Genomic DNA, 12589 nt, shown 5'->3' on the forward strand with positions numbered 1-12589 from the left:
TTCCGCCCAGAAAACACTGGGTGTTTTCCTCATGGCTGCCTCCTTCTTTGTATGCCTCCTACCCAGAACATTCTCCTCCCAGTGCTTGGTGTGGCTGGCTTTTCCCTTCTTTCAGATGGTTCAAACATCACTTCCTCAGAAAGGCCATCCTCCTGCCCCCTGTATGCCCACAGCCTGGCGTGGCACCTTGTTGACCAAGACTGCTGGGGGACAGGTGCACACCCCACCTGCCCACTCTGAGGGCCCATCTGCCTCAGGGGCAGCAGCTCCAAACCTCCCACTGTTTAGCTCCTCAAAAGGCCCAGACCAGGATTCTTATGGACCCATGGCACTTCCTTGGCTGATGGTAAGAAAGGTCAGAGAGCAGGGCCCCATCCACCTGGCTGCCGAGCCAGCAGGCACCCACCTCGAAACATGTCGTACCAGACCTTCTTGGCCTTGAGGTGCTGCAGCCCATTCAGGTGCTTCTTGCGGTTGTGGAGGCTGTCCTGGAAGGAGCGGTCACAGTAGTCACAGAAGTATCGCTTCCCCATGGCCACCTACACCAGGTGCTGCCGCTGCCTGGGAAGCCACAAAGCACTCATCAGACCCTTGGAGAAAACACCATAAACCACAGCCCACTGTCTGCTGGCCTTGACTGAGCACTGACGGTGGGCTGGCCTGGGTCACAGCTTTCCTTATAGGCACTTGCTCATTTAAACCTGACAACAGCCCATGAGAAGCTACATGGTCCTACAATTATGGTCTACAAAGCCTCCTTCCAGAGGGATCTTTTAACAATACTAATGTCCAGCCTCCACCCCAGGCCAATTAAAGCAGAACCTCAGTGGGTAAGGTCTGGGCATCGGTACTTTTTAAAGCTCCCCAGGTAATTCTAGTTCTTATATGCAGCCAGGGTGAGAACCACTGCCTCATACCATCTGATCAACCTCCCCCGCCACACACACACCACCTTGCTAGCCTCCCCTCTCCCATGTTCTCTCCATGCCAGCCCCGCCAGCCTCCTTGCTGCTCCTCCCAAACACCAGGCATACTACCAACGCAGGGCATCTGCACCTGCTGTTCCCTCTGCCTGGGATACTCTTTCCCCAGATGTCTGCCATGCTTGCTCCCTCAACTCCTCCAATCTTTGTTCACATACCACCTTCTCAATAAGCTACCGTGACCGCTTTACTTTAAACTCCAACCTGCCCCCCCCCCGCTTTCTCCACGCCCCTTACCCTGTTTTATTTTTTCTCACAGCACTTACCACCTTTGAAGTAATAAGTAATTTATTTATGTTTATTGTCTCTTTCCCCCAACAAGAATATAAATCCATGAGGGCAGGAATATTTTTGTTTTGTTTGTTGCAGAAGTCCCAGCACCCAAAATGATACATGGCATAGAGGAGACAATCAGATATTTGTTGAATACATGAGTTAACCCCCATTTTCCATATGAGACATCCAAGATTCAGAGAGAGAAAGTGATCTGCCTGAGGTCACACAGATGGAAAGTCAAAACGCAAACCCAGGTCCCCTAAAATTGTTGCTTCCATGACATTACGCTGTCAGGGGGTCCTCTTTTTCACAGCCTAGAGAAGCTGAAGAGGGTTCAGGCAGCAAATCCAAAGAGCTTCCTGAGGAGTTCAGCTAAATGCTCAGATGACAGGTCTCCAGCCAATCACAGCAGGAAACGAGAATGTTGCAGGGTCTCAAAACCCCTTAGCGATGGGGACCACACCTGATCCAGGAGCTCTGCAGCCCAAGGTGGGTGGCAATTCTATGACTCTCATGGAAAACTCTCAGGTCCCAGTTTGGTGCCACAAGACCAGAGGAGGAGTGGACCCACTCAGGGCCATCAAGTGGGATCTGCAGAGGTAGAACCTCTCGCCCTGGAGCTAGAAGTGAGGTGAGGTCCACAGTCTGAGCCTTCATTTCACAGAACAGGTACCTGAGGCCCAGGGGATAAATGACAGTGACTTCCCAAGGTCACGAGGAAGCAGCCCCAGCTAGTAGCCAAAGTCCCAGACTCCCCAATGCCCGTTGCCATCGAGTCAATTCTGACTCATAGCGACACTATAGGACAGAGTAAAACTGCCCCATAGGGTTTCTAAGGAATGGCTGGTGGATTTGAACAGCTAACCTTTTGGTTAGCAGCCAAGCTCTTAACCACTGCACTACTAGGGTTGCCCCCAGACTCCTAGGGCCCAGTAAATAAGGTGAAGCTGGAACCCGATCAACAGGGAGGACTGAGGGGAATGCATCTTGAGGGGAAGAGACCGGGGAGAGACGCAGAGAGAAATCAGCCTCCTGGACAGTCCAGGCTCCAAGTGATTTGATGGAGAAAGCTGTTCCTGCGGCAGACAGAGACAGCCAGCCATTAACTCAAGGGCTGTAATGGGATCAGGAATAGACAGTCATTCAAAATGAAAACGTATAAAACCTCTCTTCTCCCATTACTGATGAGAAACCATGTCCCAGACACACGGACTTGATATATTAAATTTGGCAGCTCTAATATACCCTGTCTTGCCAATAAACTTATAGGAATTCAATTGAAATTGTAATTTACGAGATGAACGTTTAACAGCCAAGTGCTTAACCAAGCCATTCCCAAAGCTTGACGCTTTGAGGAGCTGCTGACTCTGGAGAGTAATGGGGCAGGAAGGGGCAGGGAGGGGTGTCCCTTCAGGAGACCAAGATGGAACAGTGGCTCTGCAGCAGATTTAGCTGGACAAAACCACACTGGACATTGAGAAGCTGGCTGTGTGACCTTGGACAAGTAATTTCTCCTCTGTAGGCCTCTCCTTTTGCTGTAGGAAAATGAGATGGTGGGTCTGATTGGCTGATTGCTTAGGGAGTGATAAAGAAAAGTTAGCTCATTTGAATGGATTATTAATAAGAGAGTAATAGCAGTCAAAATAACAATAATAATGTCCAGCATTGAGCAAGTACTCAATATTACCTATTACTAAACCAAAACCAAACCAAAGCTGCTGCCATCGAGTCAATTCTGACTCATAACAACTCTGTAAGACACAGTAGAACTACCCCATAGCGTTTTCAAGGAGTGGCTAGTGAATTCGAACTGCTGACCTTTTGGTTAGCAGCCAAGCTCTGAACCACCGCACCAGCAGGGCTCCTACCTATTAGTAGGGCTAATAATTTATTGAGCACCTACTATGTGCCAGGCTCTAGGCTCAAGCTTTAAATGCATCATCTCATTTAACCTTCAGGACAACCTGTGAGGTAGGGACTGTTATACCTTTTCAGATGAGGGAACTGAGGCTCTGAGAAGTGAAGTGACTGACCCAAGGCCACCCCAGTAGAAAGGAGCTGAGCTGGGCTTAGAATTCTGGCAGTGTGACTCTAGAGCCCACGTTCCTAATCACTTAGGAAAAGTCTCCTCTCAACAAATCATACTGACCACAGCTTTCCTTTGTTAATCTCTGACTGTATCCTGGGACCATGCTGGCCACTTTAAACCCCAAGAGATATGTATTATACTCTCCATTTTACAAATAAGGAAACTGATGCTCAGAGAGGGCACCCCTCTAGAAAGGGCAGAGCAGCCTGGGGCTCAGGTCTGCTGGGAAAGCCTGTGTTCACTCCACTGTGTCAACTGTCCCAAATACCAATCCACCAGGAAATCAAGACCATGCGGCCCTCCCCTCTCTTCTTCCCACCCGCTCAGCAACACTGACCCAAATGATGACCAGGCAGCAGCTCTGCCTGCCTATGCCTCATTTGCCTACCCTGGCCACCCTCTTCTGTGGTACCCGGCTCAGGCCTGGCACATGGGACATTCTCAGCAGTTGAGGACAGGTCAACGGGACCCTGTGTTCTAGTCCCAGCTCTGCCAGGACCACAGGAAGGCTCTGGCTTGGTGCCTTGCCCTCTCTGGGCCTCAGTTTCCCCATGTGTAAAGCAGCAAGAGGGTGGCTGGATCAGGTGACCTCTAAGGGTCTCTCCAGATCTAATATTTGATGATCAGATGAGGAGATGCCCACGACTGTGCCCTCCACCAAGCACATCCAGCACTCAAGCTAGGGAGAATGCCAGCAGCATGGTCCCTCCAGACCTGGAGCCCACGGAGCATGACCAGGATGCTTCACTGACCATCTCACCCTGCAGAGCAGGTCATACCACCCCCATCGCAGAGGAGGACACTCGGCCCAGGGAGAGACTGAGCATAGGGCCTGCCATCACGTCATTCCCGTGCACGGGGAGCCATGTGGGGAAAGAGCTGACAGCTGGGCTCTGAAGCCAGACAGTCTGGGTTAAATCCAGATGCCACCACTTTCTACCTCTGTGACCTTGGGCAATTGTTTAACTTCAGCCTCAGTTTCCTCCAATGAAAACTGGGGTAATAACAGCATCCACATCATGAAGTTGCTATGACAGGCACTTAGCACAGAGGTCAAGAGGCCCCCAGTCAATGCTGGTTGCCATCACCATCACTATTAGTGGCCTCCAAAAGCCCATGTCTCCAAAAGCAGAGGCTCACGACAAGGAATAAAATGTCAGTATCAAAGTGACCTTTGGGGTCTGGTGGTCAGTGTTACAGATGAGGAAAGTGAGTCCAGGAGAGGCGAAGTGAGTTGCTCAAAGAACACCGCACAAGAGGCAGAGGTGGGACTGGACCCTCGGCCCCCCCCAGCAGCCCCAGCTCCTGCTCTACCATGATAGCTCTGCTAAGCCCCTGCCACCCAGGAAGGATGTCAGGGGAGCAAACTGGCTGCTGTGGGGCCAGTGCTTCTTGCCTACCTCCCAGGCCCATCCTCATGGAAGCATAGGCCTGCTCCTGGGCAAGAACACTGGCCTTCAGCAAGGTGATCTTGGCCAAGCACTGCCTGGACTGTACTTCTAGGACTCTTAACCCAACCCTCCTACTCTAAGGCCTTTGTGCATCTTCCAGACACACAAAGGGGCCAGCGGCACATGGGCTGGATTTCAGCTCTGACTCATCCCCTCAGCCAGGTGTCCTTGTACAAGGCACAACCTGCACCACTGCACTTGGCAGCCCTGAGGTGAGGGTCAGGTAAGGGGGATGCAGGGGACAGCTGGAGTGTCTCTAGACAGCAAGCACCCAGACACCAGCATGGGGTGCTGACTAAGCTGGCCCTCTCTGCCCGTGATTCATCATCCTGAGGCTGGCTCACTACTCAGCATGTGAGCGAGCCCTTGTCCGGAACACAGAACAATCCGGCCCCACTCCCTTGCCGGGAACACAGGTGGTGCCACCCACCGCTCCCAGGGACCACGGTTACAACAACATCTGCTGGCTCCTTGGAGCTTCACCAGGTGACAGGGCTGGCTCCTTGTGGCCAAGGTGCAGTAGGCAAGGTCAGTGGGGCAACCTTCTTGGGACGCACAGGTTGGGATTCAAATCCTAGCTCTGCCATCTATAATCTGGATGATCTCAGGAAAATGATCATCCCCCTGAGTCTGTTCTTTGCTATAGAACAGGGCTCCCACCACTGCTTAGGACCTACTAAGGCGGTATAAGTAAGGTGCCTAGCATACAGCTGGTGCTCAAAGAATGGAGGCTGTTTCTGTTACTATTATTATCCAGGCAGCTCCCTCCTGACACCCAATTTAAAATTGCAGCTGCAGGCACTCCTGGCCCCTTACAACCAGCTCAGTCTTCCACAGCACAAGTCGCCTTCTCACATGCTGACCTACCGTCGCGCCCGTCATCTGCCTCCCCATCAGAATGGAAGCTCCACGTGCACAGAGCACTCTGTCTGCTTGTCCGACTGCTGTAGGACCAGGACCTGGCACACGCTAGTGCCACATAAGTGCTTGTGGAATGAGAGAGTGAGTGAACTGCAGAGTCTGAAGCCCCCTCCCCGGCTCACCGACAGCATCGTTCATGCCCTCTGCTCCTCAGCTGAAATCTGGGGATGAGGAACATTAATAGAAAAGAGAAACGGAAAGCCCCCAAGGCAGCTGTCTCTCCACCAGCCCCCACCGGGACTTCTGTCTCAGCAGCACCCTGGGCCTGGCCAGCTGGGCGGTCACCATTTAACCCTGTTCTACAGGCTTAAGCCACACCGAGTCGTCCCGTGGAACCTGACTTCAGTCCTTTGGGCTTAAAGAAAAGATCACTAACTAGCTGGGACACTGGGATGGAAGAGGAAAGAAAAGGGAATGGTGGAATGGGGAGACATAGCTTCAGAGTTGATTCCTGCATGCTAGGCACTTGGTTTTCATGATCTTATTTAATCCTCAGAGATCCTCTGAGGGAGAGAGGAAGGCGTCCCATTTCGCAGATGAGGAAATAGACTCAGAAATACTCCTAATTTGCGCAAAGCCACGGCTAGGAGGGGCAAGCATAAGGATAACGCCTCACCCTGAGTGCGGAAGGCTCCCTCCCACACACCCTCAGACTGGCGGGGTGGAGGACCAAAGTTCTGAGCAGCAAGGCCCCCAGCCAAGGCACTACACAGCCAGGATTCAAGCTCGGGTGTGGCTGACCCCAGACCCCATTCTCTCCCCACCCACCAGCCCACTGAGAGGCTGTCGTGGGGCAGACATTCGTGCTTCATCAGTATTCTCGGTTCCTCGCATTGTGTGTGCCTTGGGTCCTGAGTTAGCTTTGGCACAGGGCTAAAATAAGCCAACAGCTCGGCCCTGGCCAGGAGCTGGGATGTGCACTGTAATTATCCTGGACTTTGCTCACCACATGTTGTCCTCAGGCTCACCTGTCATTTCTTCTAATTATGGCACCACCAGACCCCAGGAAAACAGTAAACTGCAGCCAGAGGATGGCTTTCCAGCGCCTACCAGGAGCATGGCAATGTCCTGGTATCACACATGCCTGCCGTCTGGAGGCAATGGCAGCAGAATGGCCCCACAGGGGTGGCCACAGACTGTCCTGCTTAGGACTCTGCTTCCACAGAAGTACCACACAGACCCAAACATCTTCCCTGCCAGTATGTTAGGGTGTCCCTCAAACACAGCCTCTCATCCTGACCTTGTTCATAGGTTTGCCTTCCACCACCTCTTGGGGCAAGGTGCATCATCTCGCTCCTGGCAGTCTAGAGCAGTGGGAGCCGCACCCACAGCAATTTCTAACTCAGCTGGTCTGAGAGGAGCCAGGATCTATGGAGGTTCTGATGCAGAGTCCACAGACGGCACTCAGAGAAACACTCCTGAAGGAGTAGATGAGACTGAAGAACAGAGAGGGCAAGAGTTTGATTAAGTCACACAGACCATTCAAGCCAATCTTCTGAAGTTGTTTTTCCTTAAATACAACTATCCTAATCATTCAACCTGGGTCAGAGTCCCATCCTTGCTACTTTCAGACTGTGTAACCCTCAGTGAGACGGAATGACACAATAGCCACACCAATGGACAAAACATACCAATGACTGTGAAGATGGTGCAGGACTGGGCAATGTTTCATTCTGTTGTACATAAGGTTGCCACGAGATGGATCTGACTCAACAGCAACTAACAATAAAACAATCCTTTCAGCAAACTACTTATCCTCTATGCCTCATCTGTAAAACAGGGATAGTAATACTATTTCATCAGTTACTTTGAGGATTAAATCGTGCATGTTAGGTGCTTAGCACAGTGTCTGGCACACAGACACTGATCAGTATGCGTTTGTGGGTGTGGTAACAGTCTCTGAGATGGCCCCCAATGATCTCCACCTCCTGGTATTCACACCCTTGTGCAGTCCTCTCCCACGATGTACCAAGGTTTGTCTGTGTTTTCAAGAGAATACAGCAGGGGTGATGGTATGTCACTTTCAAGATTAGGTTATAAAAGATACTGTGGCTTTCGTTTTCGTCTCTCTCTCTCTAATCACTCACTCTCTGGGAAGTTGGCAGCTATATTGTGAGTAGCTGTATGGTGAGGCCCATGTGACAAGGAACCGAGGCTTCTGGCCAACAGCCACATGAGGAAGCCTGGAAGCCGATCTTCCAGTCCCAGTTAAGCCTTCAGATGAGACTGCAGCCCTTGCTGTTAGCTTGACTGCAACCTCATGAGTGACCCCGAGCCAGAACCACTCAGCTAAGCTACTCTCAAATTCCTGACACTCAGAAACTGTGAGATAATAAATGTTTGTTGTTTTAAGCCCCTAAGTTTTGGGGTAATCTGTTATGCAGCAATAGATAACTAATACAGCGGAATAAATGAATGAAAAAACTAAATCACTTTACAATCTTTGATGGCCAGAGGTACAAACTATCCCTTATTCCAAAACACTCCTGAGCCAAGTCCACGGGGGCCCCTCCTTCCATTCATATGTGCACGACCCTAAGGCTCCACGGTTCTCTTTTCATTCATCCCTTCATCAGGCAAGTATTAGCCACGCACTCTCTGCTAGACTGGAGTCCACATCTCAAGGCATACAGTCCCTGCTCTCACAAGCAGGGACACTGAGTATATGCTTGTGTGACCAACGATATGCCCCTCAGTAACAGTACCGGGTAACGAGCCCTGCAGCAGAATGACGCACAGAGTGTCGGGGGCACCAAGCAGGAGTACCTGCACCCAACAGGGAATTCTTCCAAGGAAATGATCAGAGATGACCACACAGATCTGGGTATCAAGATAGTCACGGCAACGTAGCTTATCCAAATGTTCAACAGTATGAACCAAACCAGCTGCCATTAAGCTGATTCCAACTCATGGCGACCCCATGTGTGTCAGTAGAACTGTGCTCCATAGGGTTTTCAATAGTTGTGATCTTTTGGAAGTAGATCACGAGGCCTTACTTCCAAGGCACCTCTGGGTGGACTCGAACTTCTAACCTTTTGGTTAGCAGCCAGGCACATTAACCATTTGCACCCAGGGACTCCCAACAAGAACAGCTGACAGTTTACCATTGCTTACTACATGCCAGGATGCTGCTCAGTGCCCTGTGTGGGTGGCAGTGAGGATCAGTGACATGATGCACATAGCCTGTGAGGTTGGTTCTACTGTTATCCTCATCTTACCCAGGAAAACACTGAGGGCAGAGAGAGCCCACAGTTGGCAAAGGAGCAACAGGACTCACACCCTACACGAGCCACATCTGTTCAATGGAGTACCACACACCATTAAAAGTCAAGTCCAAGGAAACATTCCCTCATGTAGACAAATGTTCATTCTCGTATCATAACAATATGGACAGTATGATATCACTTTTTTTAAGAAGAAAGAAACTGCTCTCCTTTCTGTGAACACATACATGGAAAAAAACTAGAACAGACAAAAAACATTTACTGTGGTTATGTCTGGATAATGGGATTATGTGTGAGATTTTTTCCATTGTGTTTTTCTATTTGACATTTAACATGCATTGTTCCAAAAACATCTAAAAAAAACTCCCTTCAAAAAAGTGGAAAATTTGTCCTTTTTCTCCCTTAAGAGGTTGCCGTGGATGGTTTCAGTGACCTGTTTCATGTGCACGAACAAGGTAGCGGTGGTGGCTGAAAGGGACAGAGGAAGACATTTCTCTTAGCACCTGGCTGAAGGCTGACAGGGCGACCCTAGTTCCAACCAAATCTGGTTTGTCTAGCACACCCCAAAACCCGGTGAAGGTCAGCTGCACCCAAATCTGGGCTCCAGGGAGCTGCAGGCTGGAGACACAGTTTCTCATCAGATGGTTACAGGTCCCAGGGGCCCAGAGTTTCCAAACAAGAAAGGTAAAAATAGTCTGAAGGAGGCTCCTGAACCAAATACCGAGACTCAGAACCACCACTGCCTCTTTCTTCTCCCACCCCCAGTCTGGGCTTCAAATATCATCTGTCCCTTGCCATCACCATTGTCATTGCTGCCCAAGTCCAATCCTCATATTTGGACACAGCCTCCTCGGTCCACCTCACCTGGGCAACATCAGATCAATCCTTCTAAAAGAACTGCTGCTGAAAACCTTCCATAGCTCCCACTGGGGAACTTGCTAAAAATGAAGCCTCCTGGGTCAGATCCCCAGCAATTCTGACTCAATAGATCTGGAACAAGGACCAGAAATCTGCATTTTTAACCACTGATCCTAGTATTGCTGTTCTTAGCTGCTGTCAAGTCAGCTACCGATTCTTGGCGACCCTACGCACAATGGAACCCAATGCTGCCCAGTCCTGCGCCATCCCCGTGATCGGTTGCAGATTGGACCGTAGTGATCCACAGGGTTTTCATTGGCTGATTTTTGGAAGTAGATCACCAGGCCTTTCTTCCCAGTCTGTCTTAGTCTGTCAGCCCTGCTAAAACCTGCTCAGCATCACAGTGACACACAAGCTACCATCGACAAAACCGGTGGTGGCTGAACATGAGGTTCACTGGCCAGGAACTGAACCTGGGTCTCCTGCATGGAAGGTGAGAATTCTAACTCCGAACCACCAACAACCTCGATCCTAGTGTAGGGAGCCCCTAAGAAACAAATGCCTGGAGTATTCAGCATCCCCCTGCTCAATGACCTCTTCATTCCCTGCATCCTAAAGGCAGCCTCTGCTAGAAACAGTCACTCTGGGTGGACATGTTGGTGGTGGTGCTGTCGAGTCGTTCCAACTCATGGTGAACCTATGTCAAAAAGAATAAAATGTTGCCCAGTCATGCGCCATCCTCACAATCGTTATGCTTAAGCCCACCGCTGTAGCCACTGTGTCAACCCATCTTGTTGAGAGTCTTTCTCTTTTTTGCCGACCCTCTACTTTATCAAGCATAATGTCCTTCTCCAGTGACTGGTGCCTCTTGATAACACGTCCAAAGTATGTGAGACGAAGTCTTGTCATCCTCGCTTCTAAGGAGCATTCTGGCTGTGCTTTTCCAAGACAGATTTGTTTGTTCTTCTGGCAGTCCATGGTATATTCAATATTCTTCACCATCACCATAATTCAAAGGCATAGACTCTTCTTGGGTCTTCCTTATTCACTGTCCAGCTTTCGCATGCAAACGAGGTGTTTGAAAATACTATGGCTTGGGTCAGACGCACCTTAGTCCTCAAAGTGACATCTTTGCTTCTTAACACTTTAAAGAGGTCTTTTGCAGTAGATGTGCCCAATGTAATATGTCATTTGATTTCTTGACTGCGGCTTCTGTGGGTGTTGACTGTGGATTCAAGTAGAATGAAATCCTTGACAACTTCAATATTTTCTCCATTTATCATGATGTTGCTTATTAGTCCAGTTGTGAGGATTTTTTTTTTTTTTTATGTTGAGGCGTAATCCACATTGAAGGCTGTAGTCTTTGATTGTACTCTTCACTTTCAGCAAGCAAGTTGTGCCATTTGCATATCACAGGTTGTTAATGAGAATTCCTCCAATCCTGATGCCATGTTCTTCACGTAGCCCAATTTCTCAGATTATTTGCTCAGCATACAGATTGAATACGTATGGTGAGAGGATACAACCCAGACACACACCTTTTCTGAATATAAACCATGCAGTATCCCCTTGTTCTATTCGAACAACTGTATAGGTTCCACATGAACACAATTAAGTGTTCTAGAATTCCCACTCTTCACAATGTTATCCATAACTTGTTATGATCCTCACAGTTGAATGTCTTTACATAGTCAATAAAACACAGGTAAACACCTTTCTGGTATTCTCTGCTTTTAGCCAAGATCCATCTGACATCAGCAATGATATCTGGAGTGACACACGCCTCTGGATTCTTGCCCCAGTCAGAAATCAATGTGATTATGAATAACCTCAGCTCACTGTGATGGTAACCCCAATTTGCTTGGAATGCTAAGCATAATTCATTTGAGTGGATGAAACTATTTTCTTACTGTGTAAGTGTCCTGTAATATTCCTGGAAAGCTTAGAATTGAAAATACAGGCAGTAGAGTAAATCAAACTCTCTGTATTAATATTCTTGCCCTAAGATTAGTAATAATCAGGATTTTATATTAAAAAGTATCTGTAATATTTCGAAGAATTTGGCATTTTGAGTATCTGACAGATGAGCATTGTGATTCCAATTTAAAACACAAAGGTTAAAATATATAGTTAGGTAATTGGTAAAATAGGTCAGTAATTGATATTAGACTTGTGATTTTGAAGGGTCAACAGTGGTTAGAAACAATGGCTGCAAATAGAATCATCTAAAACCAAACCCGTTGCTGTCAAGTCAATTCCGACTCACAGCAACCCTACAGGACAGAGTAGAATTCAAAGGAGTGGCTGGTGGATTCAAACTGCCAGCCTTTTGTCAGCAGCCAAGCTCTTAACCACTATGCCACCAGGGCTCTAGGGTCCTGTAAAAACTACTGAAGGGGTGTGGCCATATTCTAATTCAATATCAAGAGGGGGAATTTGTAATTTGTTTTTTTTTTGCTCCCCAGACTGAGAACCACTGACATAAGAGAATTTGACTAAGTCTGTGAAAACTATTGGACTATTTGCAAGAACATGAAATTCATTATGCTTATAAGTTTAATTTATTAGATTTTCTAAAACTGTTTAAGTATTCTGGCGAAATTATGCTTGTTAGGTTATGCATCTGAAGTACTTAAAAAGGAAATCAAATATGTTAAATTTATAAATGCAGTTAAAATGTTTAAGGGAATTAGTCCAAAGGACTAATTGTCCACAGCTACCAAGACCTTCACCGGACTGAGTCCAGTACAGCTAGATGGTGCCCGGCTACCACCGCTGACTGCTCTG

General features: G+C 48.6%; 1 protein-coding gene across 1 annotated transcript in view; it reads right to left on the bottom strand.

Annotated features, from left to right (window-relative positions):
• The window catches only part of ZMAT5 (zinc finger matrin-type 5), a 29070-nt gene that overhangs the window by 13959 nt on the left and 2522 nt on the right, over positions 1 to 12589 (bottom strand). Inside the window, exon 2 of the mRNA XM_004378923.2 lies at positions 407 to 561. Within this exon, the coding sequence (XP_004378980.1) occupies positions 407 to 533 (127 nt within the window). The 5' untranslated portion in view covers positions 534 to 561. The remainder of the gene's footprint in view (positions 1 to 406; positions 562 to 12589) is intronic.

Source organism: Trichechus manatus, unplaced genomic scaffold (genome assembly GCF_000243295.1).
Source record: "Trichechus manatus latirostris isolate Lorelei unplaced genomic scaffold, TriManLat1.0 scaffold00061, whole genome shotgun sequence".
NCBI lineage: Eukaryota > Metazoa > Chordata > Mammalia > Sirenia > Trichechidae > Trichechus > Trichechus manatus.